The sequence below is a fragment of the Acinonyx jubatus genome, chromosome B2, assembly GCF_027475565.1.
Source record: "Acinonyx jubatus isolate Ajub_Pintada_27869175 chromosome B2, VMU_Ajub_asm_v1.0, whole genome shotgun sequence".
Classification (NCBI taxonomy): domain Eukaryota; kingdom Metazoa; phylum Chordata; class Mammalia; order Carnivora; family Felidae; genus Acinonyx; species Acinonyx jubatus.
In genome coordinates, this window is record NC_069385.1 from 105,045,271 (window position 1) to 105,059,060 (window position 13,790).

At 36.1% G+C, this 13,790-nt stretch overlaps 1 protein-coding gene across 1 annotated transcript in view; it reads right to left on the bottom strand.

Annotated features, from left to right (window-relative positions):
• Nucleotides 1–13,790, bottom strand: part of CD2AP (CD2 associated protein) — a 136,854-nt gene that overhangs the window by 47,117 nt on the left and 75,947 nt on the right. The window contains exons 6-8 of the mRNA XM_027057604.2: nucleotides 3,373–3,560; nucleotides 976–1,054; nucleotides 489–583 (exon numbers count right to left, since the gene is read on the bottom strand). Coding sequence (XP_026913405.2) covers nucleotides 489–583; nucleotides 976–1,054; nucleotides 3,373–3,560 — 362 coding nt within the window. The remainder of the gene's footprint in view (nucleotides 1–488; nucleotides 584–975; nucleotides 1,055–3,372; nucleotides 3,561–13,790) is intronic.

Here is a 13,790-nt window from a genome sequence, read left to right on the forward strand (position 1 = left end):
GAGAGAGAGGAAGAACATAATCCCAACCATGCTCCCCTGTTGTCAGTGTAGAGCCAGATGCAGAGCTCTATCCGATCCCATGAACTGTGAGATCATGACCTGAGCTGAAATCAAGAGTCAGACACTTAAAGACTGAGCCATCCAGGGGCCCCATTCTTTTTCTTGTTATATTATAAACGATACAAAAAGCATTAGATGCAAAAAAAATGTAATGGGGTAAACTAGGAAGTGAGAACAGAAACTTAGAGGAGCTGGGGCTAGAGAGAAAATATAACAGGATGGCAAAAGTAATCCCCAAAACATCAATTATTATACAAACAGACAATAAAAATCTACTCAAAAAAAACTTTCTGAGAATTTACCATGTTTCATGTTCTCAGGACACAGAAACAAGACAAAATCCCAGTTCCTCCAGAGCTTACATTGTACGGGGAAATAGAAGAATGAATAAATTAAATAATTCACCAAACACCTGACAAGTATCTTACCTTACTTATCAAGTGGATTATCTCTCCCTCTTTAAAAGAAAGCTCATCTTCATTAGTACCTTCATAGGCAAATAATGTTCTACAATATTCCTTAGCTAAAATAAAGTAAATAATGCAGATTAAATAAATTGGTTCTTTTAACAATACATATTAAGCCTCTACTTTGTGTTAAAAAAAGTACACTAGAAGCTGTTAAAGAAAATTTAATAATGTCGGCCGACACTATATACTGAATTAAGTAACAATTTCATTAATTCATACTTTCAAATAGTTCCTAGTGCTAATATGTTCTAGGCGCTGGTTCTAACTGTAGGGAGATACATCAGTGAACAAAGCACACTGAACTCTTTGACCCTGCAGTGCTTACCTCTAGTAGGATCTAATACTCTGATCAAGTAGTACAGTGTTGATATACAGTTTCAAAAAATCTAATAATACATTTGAGCATGCTTCTTTCCCAACATGAAAATTTTATTCAAAAATTTACCTTTAATTTTACTTTCCGTGTCTGTTTTTGTTATCTCCACACTCTGAGTTTTGGATCCTACTGACTGTATAATTAAGGGCTAGAAAAGAAAAGGACAATATCAACTATTTTAAGTGAGAATTAAGATAACAGTATTAAACAAAATTTTCATTTGCAGTAAGCCAGCCTTCCCTAATGGTACTTATAGCCAGGTTAGTAATGTGACTGAAAAGACAGAGATAACAAAACTACTGAAATGATAGCTCAGAACTTCAAATTTTTAAAACTTCCTATCTTAAGAATAATACACATTCTGATACCCATAATACCCATAAGTGTCACTTAATGTTAAACCTCCAAAATAAATGAAAATAATAGCACCTGAAAATGTACTGAGTAGGAACTCCTTAGCTAAACACTTTACATACCTTATAACTTAATCCTCTGAATAATCTGTATAAAGTAAGCATTATTATTCGTTCCTCTTACAGACTAGGAAGCAGTTAAGAAACCTGCCCACCATAACAGTAATTTAGTAGTGGAGCCTGGATTTGAACCTAGGAAGTCTGACTCTAGAAAGTGGGCTTTTAAACCACAGCACTAAACTTCCCTAGGATGAGATAGAGGAAAAAAAAAAAAAAAAAAGGTCTTTATACTTCATTGCTGCTATCTGAATGAAAACACCTAGGTAATGTTACAACCCTTACAACTATAGTCAGTAGAAAATTTTACATTGTAATTGACTAAAGTAAGTCCTTCATACTAGTGTTTTCCTTGACTTCTCTCCCCAGAAAGAACATTACTTTTGACCTTAGCTTTCATTAGTTAAAAATCTAAATATACTACTAACTTACTTATCACTGTGTGTTCTGTTTCTCTTTTAAGATACTTTAATTTTTCACAAGTCTAACCATCATTTCTTCTAATCTGATATCAATCACCTACAAATATAGCAAATGTGCTATCAATTCCTGGATCAGTGATCAAAAGCAAGGCTTGCAAGGCTCTCAAATAGGGTGATATTTGAGAGGACTCTCACTAACAGTTACTCTTGAGTAGTGAACATTGTAAGTGGCAACTGAAAGAGTATTAGTGTAATCATTAACTAAATAAAATTATTCGTTATGAATCATAAGCTTTAAAGTTAAAAAGCAGCCCCAGATTATCTAATGTCCTTCATAATGCAAACAGTGCTTCTCCAGCATCCCTGGCTATTATATGGCTGGCTATACAGCACCATTCCAAAAACCACAAGAATTCCAATCTTTACCTTGAATCAAGGTATCAAAACCAAGAACCAATTAGGCCCCATAATCTTACTGCCAGACAGTCTCAGAGGAGGAGAGGGTAGGGTAGAAAGTACAAGTTCTCTTTCCTGAACCCAAATCATTATTACATGAAAATATATGTAGCAAACTGGGAAAGAAAAAATATGTGGAAACTAACCATTTTAGAAGAAAACCTGAGAATATATTTCACCAACCAAATCAGTCTAATTAGTGAAATATAGCGGAACTAGGTAAGTAAATACTGAAATACTTTCAACTCTTAAAACTTAAATACAGACATACAACTGAGAACTAAAATGAAACAATGCCCTAAAAGTCAACAGGAAAACCTCCTAACTGAAGTACTCAATCTGTACCTCTAAGGTGTGAACCTCAAAAACAGCCTTGAAATTCATGTTCTAAAAATTGTAGCTCTTTTCCCCCAAAACAAAACGTTATTAGTTAATTTCAAAATCTGTTACTAAAGGGGTGCCTGCATGGCTTGGTTAGAGGATCGTACGGCTCTTGATGTCGGGGTTGTGAATTAAAACCCAACACCTGGTGGGAGATTACTCAAATAAATAAAACTTAAAAAAAAAATCTTTGAAACCTATTATTAGATGTTATAATTTATGGTACATTCATTTTGATTTATTTCATAATGCCATCAAAATGCTAATGAAAAACAAAGTTCTCCATACATTTAGAGGAGAAGCAAATTTCACCACTGCCAACAATCCAGAGGAGAGTTAAGTAGTGCCTAATTAACTTAATACCTCATTGTGAATCCATTTTAAAATGACCCATTTTAGGCCTATTTCAAATTTAAAGAAAAAGTATGTAATTTTAGCTTTAAAAGGCAAAAAACAAAACAAAACAAAAAAACTCCTGCCCTTTCCATTTTTACCTATGGTAACTAAAAACTTAGAAAAGTTGGTATTAATACCAATAAACATTCTCATTTTATAAGAATCAAACATAAACATTAATCAGTGTAATGCTGAAAACAGTTTCTCACAGTTGTCTCAATCATAACCAATTATTAGCAATCTCAAAAAAGGGTGTGTAACAGAGTTGCAAACTGACTTACACCTTAAAAAGTGCTTCATGAGAGAGTTAAGTAGAGTTAATCTAAGTTCACCATTATTACCTTTTCTGTTTTCTTTTCTTCTGCTTCACTGCCAGATGTTCTTGTCCTCAGTTTCACAGAGCCTTCTTTAAAAATGTCTCCAAATCCAATTCCTCGAATTTTCTTTGGCTGTGTGACTGATCCCAGTGCAGCCTCATTCCCACTGCCCAGAGACGCTGAGGGTGAGGTAGGCCCAGCGAAAACATTTTCTGAAAGAATAATTTGCTTTTGAAGAATGCAGAATTACAAAGATCGTGATATTTCCCTCACATATTGTTTACATCCTATGCCTAATTAAAAATGATAAAATAAAGTTAAATGACAGAGTACTAAAATATCCAAAAAAGTAAGATACGCTTATACTGCATTTTTTGGATACTGTTTAAGATGGTATCAATTTTAGGTATATTCAATTAGTAAAATGCTAATTAAGAAATGTAGGGGGCGCCTGGGTGGCTCCGTTGGTTGAGCATCTGACTTCAGCTCAGGCAGTGAGCTCATGCTTCAGCTGGTGAGTTTAAGCCCTGCACAGGTTCGCTGCTGTCAGGCTGTCGGCGTAAAGCCGGGTTCTGGTTCAGACCCTCTGTCTCCCTCTCGGCCCCTCCCCCACTTGCACTCTCCTAAAAATAGACAAATATTTTTTAAAAAAAGATTAAATGCTTGATAGGATTCAGTATTTTGTGTGAAGACTTTTGATAATGAATTCAAATTTCTTCATATGCTACTCAGACTTTGTATTACTTCTATTTGTTGAGAAGTTGTACTATTCAAGGAATTTGTACATCTAAGTTATCAAATTCATAAGTATATTTTTTCATTATCCCTTTAATGTCTGATCTGTGGTGACATTCACATCTGGTTATTAATCAGACAGTAATATTTTCTTTTTTCTTCAATCAGTCATTAGACCTTTATCAATTTTGTATCTTTTCAAAAAACTCAACTGTTGAACTTGATCTTCTTGAATGTTGGCTTGTTTTTTATTTCATAGTTTCTTGCTCTCATTTCCTGCTCCAAATTATTTCAGGTTTACTTTGCTCTTCTTTTATTGGTTTCAGATAAAAACTTAGATCACGGACATTAGTCTTTTCTTTTCTAGTATTAGCATTGAAAGCAATAAATTTCTCCATAGGTGCTGTTTTACCTGCATTCCACAAATTTTGATTGTTTCCATTTTTTTCATTTGAAAAACCAGTTTTTTCCCTCACAATTTCTTCTTTGACCCACAGGTTACTTACAAATATTGTTTAGTTTCCAAGTAACTGAGGATTTCCCAAATATCTATTACTAAAATAATTCCATTGTATTCACAAAACCTACTTCATAGGACTTGAAATCTTTTAAGTTTTCTGAGACTTCTTTGATGCCCAAACATTAAGGGTGTATCTGGTAATATTCCATGTACTCTTCAAAGGAATGTGTATTCTCTTACCAGGTTAACTATCCATAAACATCAGTTAGATCCACTTATTTGATTATTTGAGTTTTCTACATCATCACTAATTTCTATCAATTAATGAGAGAAGCATGTTCAAATCTATGTGTGGATTTGCCTGTTTCAGTTCTGGCAGTCTCTGTCTCACGTACTTTGAAGTTCTGGTATTAGATTACACATATAGGGGTGCCTGGGTGGCTTAGTCAGTTAAGCATCTGACTCTTGATTTCAGCTCAGGTCACGATTTCACAGTTGTGAGATCGAGTCCCACATCAGGCTCTGCACTGAGTATGGAACCTGCTTGGGATTCTCTCTCCCCCCACCTTTCCCTTCCCCTCCCCTGCTCTCTCTCAAAATAAACATTTTTTTTTTAAATAATGCAGTTTTAGAATTGTTACATAATTTTTATGAATTGACTCTACCATTATGAAATGTTCCTTTTTATCCCTGGTAATATATTTTTTTCCTGAAATACACTTCGACATTAATGTAACCATTCTAGATTTCTTATGCTTTGCACTGAATTCTCTTTTTCTTCTTTCGTTTAACCACTACCTTAATATTTCAAGTGAGCTTCTGGTAGGAAGCATATTAAGCATATTATCCAGTCAACTGCCTTTTCAATTAGAGTTTTTAGAGAACTTAATTTTCATGTAATCACTGATGTGGTTTAAATCCATTATCTTGCTATTTGTTTTCTATTTACCCAGTTGATCTTTGTTCCTTTCTCTCTCTTTTTGTTTTGGGTTGTTTTTTGCTTTAACAATAGACTTTTATTTTTTTCATTTTGGGAGTTTAGAAGCCAGATCAGTGCTGGCATGTTGGGTTCTGGTGAGATCTCTCTTCCTGACTTACAGATGGCTGCCTTCTCACTGTGCCCTCATATGGCCTTTCCTCAGTATGTGCACATAGAGACAGAGGGCTCTGTTGTCTCCTTTTTTATTAAGATATAACTGACATATAACACTATATTAGTTTTAGGTGTACAAAATAATGATTCCATACATGTATGTATGTATGTGTGTGTGTGTGTATAGTGAAACGATCACCAGTCTTAATTAACATCTATCACCATACAGTTATAAATTTTTTTTCTTATAACGAAAATTTTCAACATCTTCTCTCCTATGAATTTTCAACTATACAATTTTATTAACTACAGTCACCATACTCTGCATTACATCCCCAGAATTTATTTTTATATATAATAAATTTATATATATATGTTTATATATAATTGGAAGTTTGTGCCTTTTGACCACCTTCACCCATTCTGCCCATCCTATACCCCTTGCTTCTGGCAACCACCAATGTTTTCTGTATCTCTAAGTTTAGTGTGTTTTTAGATTCTACATCTAAGTGAGATCATACAGTATGTGTCTTCATCTGTCTGACTTATTTCATTTGTAAGTCATCCATGACTTATTTCGCTTATAAGTTTTATCCATGTTGATGCAAATGGTAAGATTTCTTTATATTCTGTGGCTGAATAATATTCCATTGTGTATATATAACATTTTCTTTTTTTAATTTAATGTTGTAGTTTTTGTTTTTTTTTGATAGAGAGCACACACGAGAGTGTGTGCACAAGAGTGCGTAAGCAGGAGAGGAGTAGAGAAAGAAGGAGAGAGAGACTTCCAAGATCAGCGCAGGGCTTGATCTCACAAACTGCAAGATCATGGCCAGAGTTGAAAACCGAGAGTCAGATGCTCAACTGACTGAGCCACCCAGGTGCCCCATAATACATTTTCTTTATCCATTATGTAAATAATGCTGTGATGAACACAAGGGTGCAGGTATCTTTTCAAGTTAGTGTATTACTCTTCTTTAGGTAAATGACCATAAGTGGAATTGCTGGATCACATGGTAGTTTTAAGTTTTTGAGGAACCTCCATACTGTCATAGTGCCTGTGCCAATTTACATTCCCACCAACAGTGCAGGTCGCTTCCCTTTTGTCCACATCGTCACAAACACTTCTGGTCTTTTTGATAACAGCCATCTGAACAGGTGTGAGGTGATATTTCATTGTGGTTTCGGTTTGTACTCCTCTGAATATTAGTGATGTTGAGCATCTTTTCATGTATATATTGGGCATCTGTACATCATCTTTGAAAAAATACCTATTCAGATCCTCTGCCCATTTTTAATGGTTTTTAGTTGGATAAGCTCTCTCTCTCTATATATATATACACATGTGTATATATATATATATATATATATATATATAAATATGGAGATTAATGTCTTCTAAGATAAATGATTTGCAAATATTTTCTCCCATTCCATAAGCTGCCTTTTCGTTCCGTTGATGCGTTCCTTTGCTGTGGAGAAGATTTTTAGATGGATGTAGTCCCATTTGTTCATTTTTGCTTTTGTTGCCTTTGCTTTTGGAGTCAAGTCCAAAAACTCATCTCCAAGACTGATGTCAAAGAGCTTACCACCTAGGTTTTTTTCTAGGTTTATGGTTTCAGGTATTTGTTGAAGTCCTTAATCCATTTTGAGCTGATTTTCGTGTCTTTTTTTTTTTTAAGTAATTTTTACCACTTCATTTTATTATTTATTAGCTATTCCTCATTGTTTTACTTTCTTAGGGGTTGCTCTAGCTTTATAATATGCCATCTTTAACCCAACAAAATCTACATTCAAATAACACTATACCACTTCACATACAATGTGCCCATTTCCATTTCATCTCTTCTGTGTTTAGAACTACTATTGTCATACATACATACCTATATTTTACTTCTACATTATGTTTCCCATGATATATTATTTTGTTTTAAATAGTCAATTATCTTTTAAAGAAATTTAAAAATGGGAAACTTTTATGCTTATCCACATATTTACCTCTATTTTTGTCACTCTTCATTCTGCTTATATAGATACAAGTTCCCATCTAGTATCATTTTACTTTCTTCCTGGACAATTTGCTTTAATTCTTCTTTAGGATGCATTCTGCTGGTAATGAATTCTCTATTATTCTTTGGCTGAAAACTTTTTTTAAAACAGGTTCCACACTTGCCCAGTGCACAGCCCAACACGGGGCTTGAACTCAGGACCCTGAGATCAAGACCTGAGCTGAGAGTAAGAGTAAGACACATAACCGACTGAGCCACCCCAGGTGTCCCAGGCTGAAAACTTTTTTACTTCACCTTTATTCTGAAGAGTATTTTCACAAAAATAGGATTCTAGGTTGACCACTTTTCTTCTTCCAACACTTCAAAGATCTCATTCCATTACCTTCCACCATACTTAGTTTCTGATGATTATCTGTGGATTTTTATCTTTTTTATTTTTAAGTTTATTTATTTTTAGAGAGAGAAAGAGAGACCGGACTTGTGTGTGACACAGGGAGAGAGAGAATCCTAGGCAGGCTCCTTGCTGTCAGTGCAGAACCCAACACAGGGCTCTATCTCATGAACCGTGAGATCATAACCTGAGGGGAAATCAAAAGTTGGATGCTCAACCGACTGAGCCACCTTTCTGTGGATTTTTATCTTAATTCTTCTCTACTTGAAGTGCTTTTTTCCTCTAATTCCTGAAATTTTCCACTTCACTGTTTATTTTTAGCACTTAATTATGATGTGCTTTTACCAGCCCTGGATTGTATGGTCACCCTTTTTGAATTTGTGGATTTATAGTTTGCATCAAATTGGACATATTTTAATATCTTTCTTCAAATATTTTTCCTGACCACCTTCTCTCTCCTCTTTTTCTGTAACTCTAGCTATGTATGTTAGACTCTTTAAAATTATCCCAAGTTTTTTGCAGTCTTTATGCTCTTTGTGCTTCACTTGGGATGGAGTCTACTACTACATTCTCAAGTTCGATCATTTTTTTCTTCGTGCTCTACTGGCAAAATTCCACAAGAAGGAATTCATTTCAGACATTGTGTATTTTGTCTCTAGTAGTCAGTTCCATTTGGTTCTTTTTTTATATCTTCTATTTCCCTCCTCATTAAGTTCACACTTTCGATTACCTCCTTGAGCATGCTGAGCATTTTTTTATAGTTATTTTAATATTCTTGTTGCCAACTCCATCATTTGTGGTCCACTTTCTATCAATCAATTTTTCCTCCAAATTGTCACATTTTGCTAATTCTTAGATATATAGCTGGTATTTCATTTTATTCAATGTCAGTGAGTGCTAGATCTTGTTCTAATCCTTTAAAAACCACTGGTTCTCAACCTGGGGTGTTTCTGTACCCCAAGAGATACGTAGCAGTGTCTGGAGACAATTTTAGTTATTATAGCTGAAGAGTGCAACTAATATTCAGCAGGTACAGATCAGAGATGTTTATAAACATTCTACAATACACTGAATAGACTCCAAAAGCAGAGCTATCCTGCCCAAACGTCATTAGGGACAAAGTTAAGAAACCCTATATTAAAGAAAACTGATCTTTTTCCAGCAAACAGGTAAGTATCTGCATACCAGTATGAAGCTTTTTCAGGGTAGACCTAGAATAGCTGCTATTTGAAAACCCATCTACTCTCACTTCACCCTTCCACTGAGTTACCCATGTATTCAATGAAGTCTCTCAAAACCAAATGGAGAGAATTCAAAAATTTTTGACCTTGTTTAAGTTATGGGAATTATTCATGTTAATCCCCAGTAATTACTACTCTTCACAAACTGCTCACGGCTAACCTCACGAGGCCACACCCTATACAATGATAGATTGGTATTCAGCCAAATACTCAAGGTAAACTCTGTAATCACATTGCTAAAGCACTTTCACTTTCACTTTCTCTCTCCCTCTCTCCAGGTAATCAGTTCCACAATTCTAACTATCTTGGCTTGGTTGAACTCTAATCTCTAACTCCTCAACAAAACTGACAACCTTCTGTTGAATTTCACTCTTCCTGCACTACAGTCCAAGTATTACCTCCTGGTAGAAATTCAGGACAATGATAGGGTTTTCCTTATTTGCCCTTTTCTCAAGTATCTCATTCCTGTGCTGCCTATACTCTGAAAATACTTGTTTTTGTTGTTGTTGTTGTTTTTGTTTTGTTTTGAGAGCGAGCGAGAGAGAGAGAGAGAGAGAGAGAGAGAGAGAGCACATGTGAAAAGGGAAGAGTGGCAGAGGGACAGGAGGTGGAGGGGGAGAGAGACGGGGGGGGGGGGGGGGGGGAGAGCAGGGAAGGAGAATCTTAAGCAGGTAAGCAGGTTCCATGCTCAGGACTAAGCCCAATGCGGGGCTCAATCTCATGACCTTGGAATCATGACCTAAGCCGAAATCAAGAGTTGGATGCTCAACCAACTGAGCCATCCAGGCGTCCCTGAAAGTACTTGTTTTCAATAATTTGTTCAATTTCCCAGTTTTTAAGGTGGGAAAGTAATTCCACACTGTCTTACTCCCTCACTGCTAGAACTGTGGTCTAAATATTGTAATATACAGCTTCAATAACCAGCCTATCAGACAAAACAATATTCAGACAGAATAGTATGAGGTACCTACTGAGAGGCCTTTTAAAGTGAAACAATCTATGGTATTAATAAACCATACTCTGACAAATGCAACTTCATCAAATGATTTTAAGGTGCAATTTCCAGTTTTTAGAATTATGACCAAAAGTGAAAATTTTCTTTTAGATTTAGTGACTGTAAACTTTACTGGAGTCCTTAAAGCGTATCATTAAAATAAATGCCTAGATATTAAAAGTATCTAGTACTAATAGATAGGCTGATTGCTTTCACCTCATTGAAAATTGTCAAAACTACTATATTATTAAATCAATGGTTGGAAGGCAGTATAGTATAGCGATAAAGCACATGAACTTTAGAGTCAAACCTTTTTTTTTTTAATGTTTATTTATTTTTGAGAGACACAGACAGAGCATGAACGGAGGAGGGTCAGAGAGAGGGAGACACAGAATCTGAAGCAGGCTCCAGGCTCCGAGCTGTCAGCACAGAGACCGATGTTGGGCTCGAACTCACGACCGTGAGATCATGACCTGAGCCGAAGTCAGATGTTTAACCTAATGAGTCACCCAGAAGCCCCACAGAGTCAAACCTGCCTAATTCATATCACCTCCTCTACTATATGTGCCCAGTGTCTTCACCTGTAAAACAAGACTCTTCATAAGACTGCTATGAGGATTAAACTGATTCCTATAAAGTGCTCGACAGTGTCTGGCTCAGTGGCTCTTATTTTTAATGAGTTTAAAGATGTATTACTGAGCACCATTCAAGTTAAGAGACAACATGATAACACAGAACAAAAAACAAAAGGGAAAACATCTTAAACACAACAAGGAAGAATGGGAGGAGAAGGGGAGAGGAGAAAGGAAGAAAGGTATATGGAGAAGGGGGTTGGGTGTGAACAGGAGGTTTTATAATCAGAGAAAACAGAAATCTTACCAAATGCCTATATACTTCATCTGTCAGACTGTACTTGAATTGCTAAGCTTGTAGAAAAATTGTATCTACATTTCATGTGTGCCACTGTCAGAAAACATAACAAGCAAGTAAGTCTTCCTATTAAGCCTAAAACTCTCTCTTCCTTTTGCATTAAATCTCTATAGCAAAAGCCACTTAATGGCTTATACCTCCAAATAAAGTGACTTAAAATAACCAAAAGTCCTAAAATATAATTGTTGGGAAAAAAAAAAGGAATCTTTATGTGAGCTGTACTGAGTGCTAAAGAAAAGTAAAACAAAGTAGAAACTTGATGAAAATACAAAGCATTTGATAGAAGCAATCCAAGTTCACTTTTTTTTTTTTTTTTTTTTAGAGAGAGAGCATGTGAATGGGGAAAAGGGACAGAGGGAGAGAGGGAGAATCTTAGGCAGCCACCACACCCAGCATGGAGCCTGACATGGGGCTCAATCCCACAACCCTGGGATCATGACCTACAGAGAAATCAAGAGTTAGACACTAAACCGACAGAGTCACTCGGGTCCCCCGGCTCACTATTACACATTAAATGGGGAACTAATGTAGAGTATCTTAAAGTAAAACACGTAAACCAAGTAGGACTTAGAATCTAAAGTTGCTAGCATAAATTCCCCCTCTTTTTACTCCAAAGAATATCTTTCAGCATTATTCAAAGATTTTGAAAATAATCCTACATTTCCCAAGAAAATGTTGTGTGTATTTTAAATAGTTAAAATCTATATTCCTTAGTTCCTAAAGAGAATCTTCAGAAACAGCATCTGGCTATACAAAGACTCACAATGTATTACCAGTAAAAGTATCAAAGCCCCATAACAATTTTCCTTACAAAGCTGTTCACTGGGAGTTGTTCAAGGTGAATGCCAATGTGGGAATACAAACACCAAAGTAAGTGTGCACCACCTTAAACCCTGCAGGCCAAGCTGCAAACCACCAAATTTCCCTCCACCACCTTTGGCACTTCCAGCATATACCCCCTTCCACAAGCATCCCGTGCACTAGCAACAAGCACTATCTTCTTTTCCAGAGCCCAAATAATCAAATGAAACCTCTGCTGACTCCTTCTAAGAGAATGAACCCTCCCTACTCATAAGAAATCAGAACTTCTAAAGAACAACCCATCAGAGTTTCTTAACCATTTCGTGTCATGCGTGCATCTAGTAGCCCGAACCCAGAGGAATGTGTGGCTCAAAACATTGAACTGGGAGGATCCTTTTAGTTTCCTCAAAATTCTGACCTCTCATTTTTAGCATCTCTCCTCTTTCATAGAAAAAAAACAAAAAACAAAAAAACTCAGACATCTCTCCTTCAGTTTCCCGGCACTAACGCTGGTGTCTCTCCAATCAATTGAGACTAATCATGATACCTATGGTGACAATCTCACTTCCTCTACCTTCTGGGCAAATCCTGTTCTGGTGATCAATCCCATTCTTCTGAATTTGCATCTTCAACTCCTCCCTCTCCACTTGTTCTTTGCCACTGAATATATGTTGTTCTCAACTGCTGCACTGCTTTATACTTACTCTCTCCACTGCTTCCCCACCCAATCATCTGTCTTTACTGCCCTTAGGCAGGTCATGAATGATCTCTTTGTCCCTAAATCCAAGATTACATTTTATTTATCTTACTTATCTTACTTAACCTCACAAGCAGCATCAGACAATACTGCCTATGTCCTCCCTGAAAAACTCTCCCCTTGACTACTGCACACTCATGGGTTTCCTCCTGGCTCTCTCTCTCTCTCTCTCTCTCTGTGCCTTCTTGGTCTTCTTTTTAGTAATTCTATCTCAGCTAATACCATGAATGTTGCTATATAGGATTCGATCCAAGGCTCTTTTCTTCACTCTAGACAGTCTCTCTAGGTGATCTCATCTAACTCCAAAGCTTCTGCAAAGGCTGTGCAACAGGAATGTTCCTTACATCTTTAAAACTGTAAGGAGACCAACATGAACAAAGGGGCGAGTTAAATAGGAGACAAAGAGAGGTAGGGGGAGGCATATGTAGATGCCCAGTCACATTTGTAGCCAATTTAAAAAGACTCTGGCTTTACTTTAAGTAAAATATGTACCTACTAGAGGGTGAGCACATTAACATTCAGGAGGCAGGTAACAGCAAGTAACAGCCTACTGCAATTGTACAGCAAAAAATAACATACCAGAGTAGGAGCAGTATTTAGCAGGTGACAAAATCAGCTAATGAATGTGAGATTAAAAGAGTTAAAGATGAATCCAGCTCTTTGGTTTAAATAAAAGAAAAATGGAGTTGCCATTAATTCAGATGAAGAAGACAGTATAGATCAAATTTAGGTGCAAGGAAAAGAAGAGATGATCACTTTGACCAACTTAAGTTTGAGATGCCTATTAGACATCTAAAGGGAGATTTTTATAGGCTTAGGGCAGGGAGCAGACTCACACACAGTAGAAAATACCAGAAGCTATAGTCACTGGCTTTATAGAATAAGGGGGGATATTGAAATTAAGTCCTACTTAGCAAATTAAGTGGAATGTAAAAGATTACAAAGGACACCTAACAAAAATGGTTAAGTATATTTGATAAAATGAAAAAGGAGTCATTTCATTTTATAAAAATGGAAACATAACACTTCCA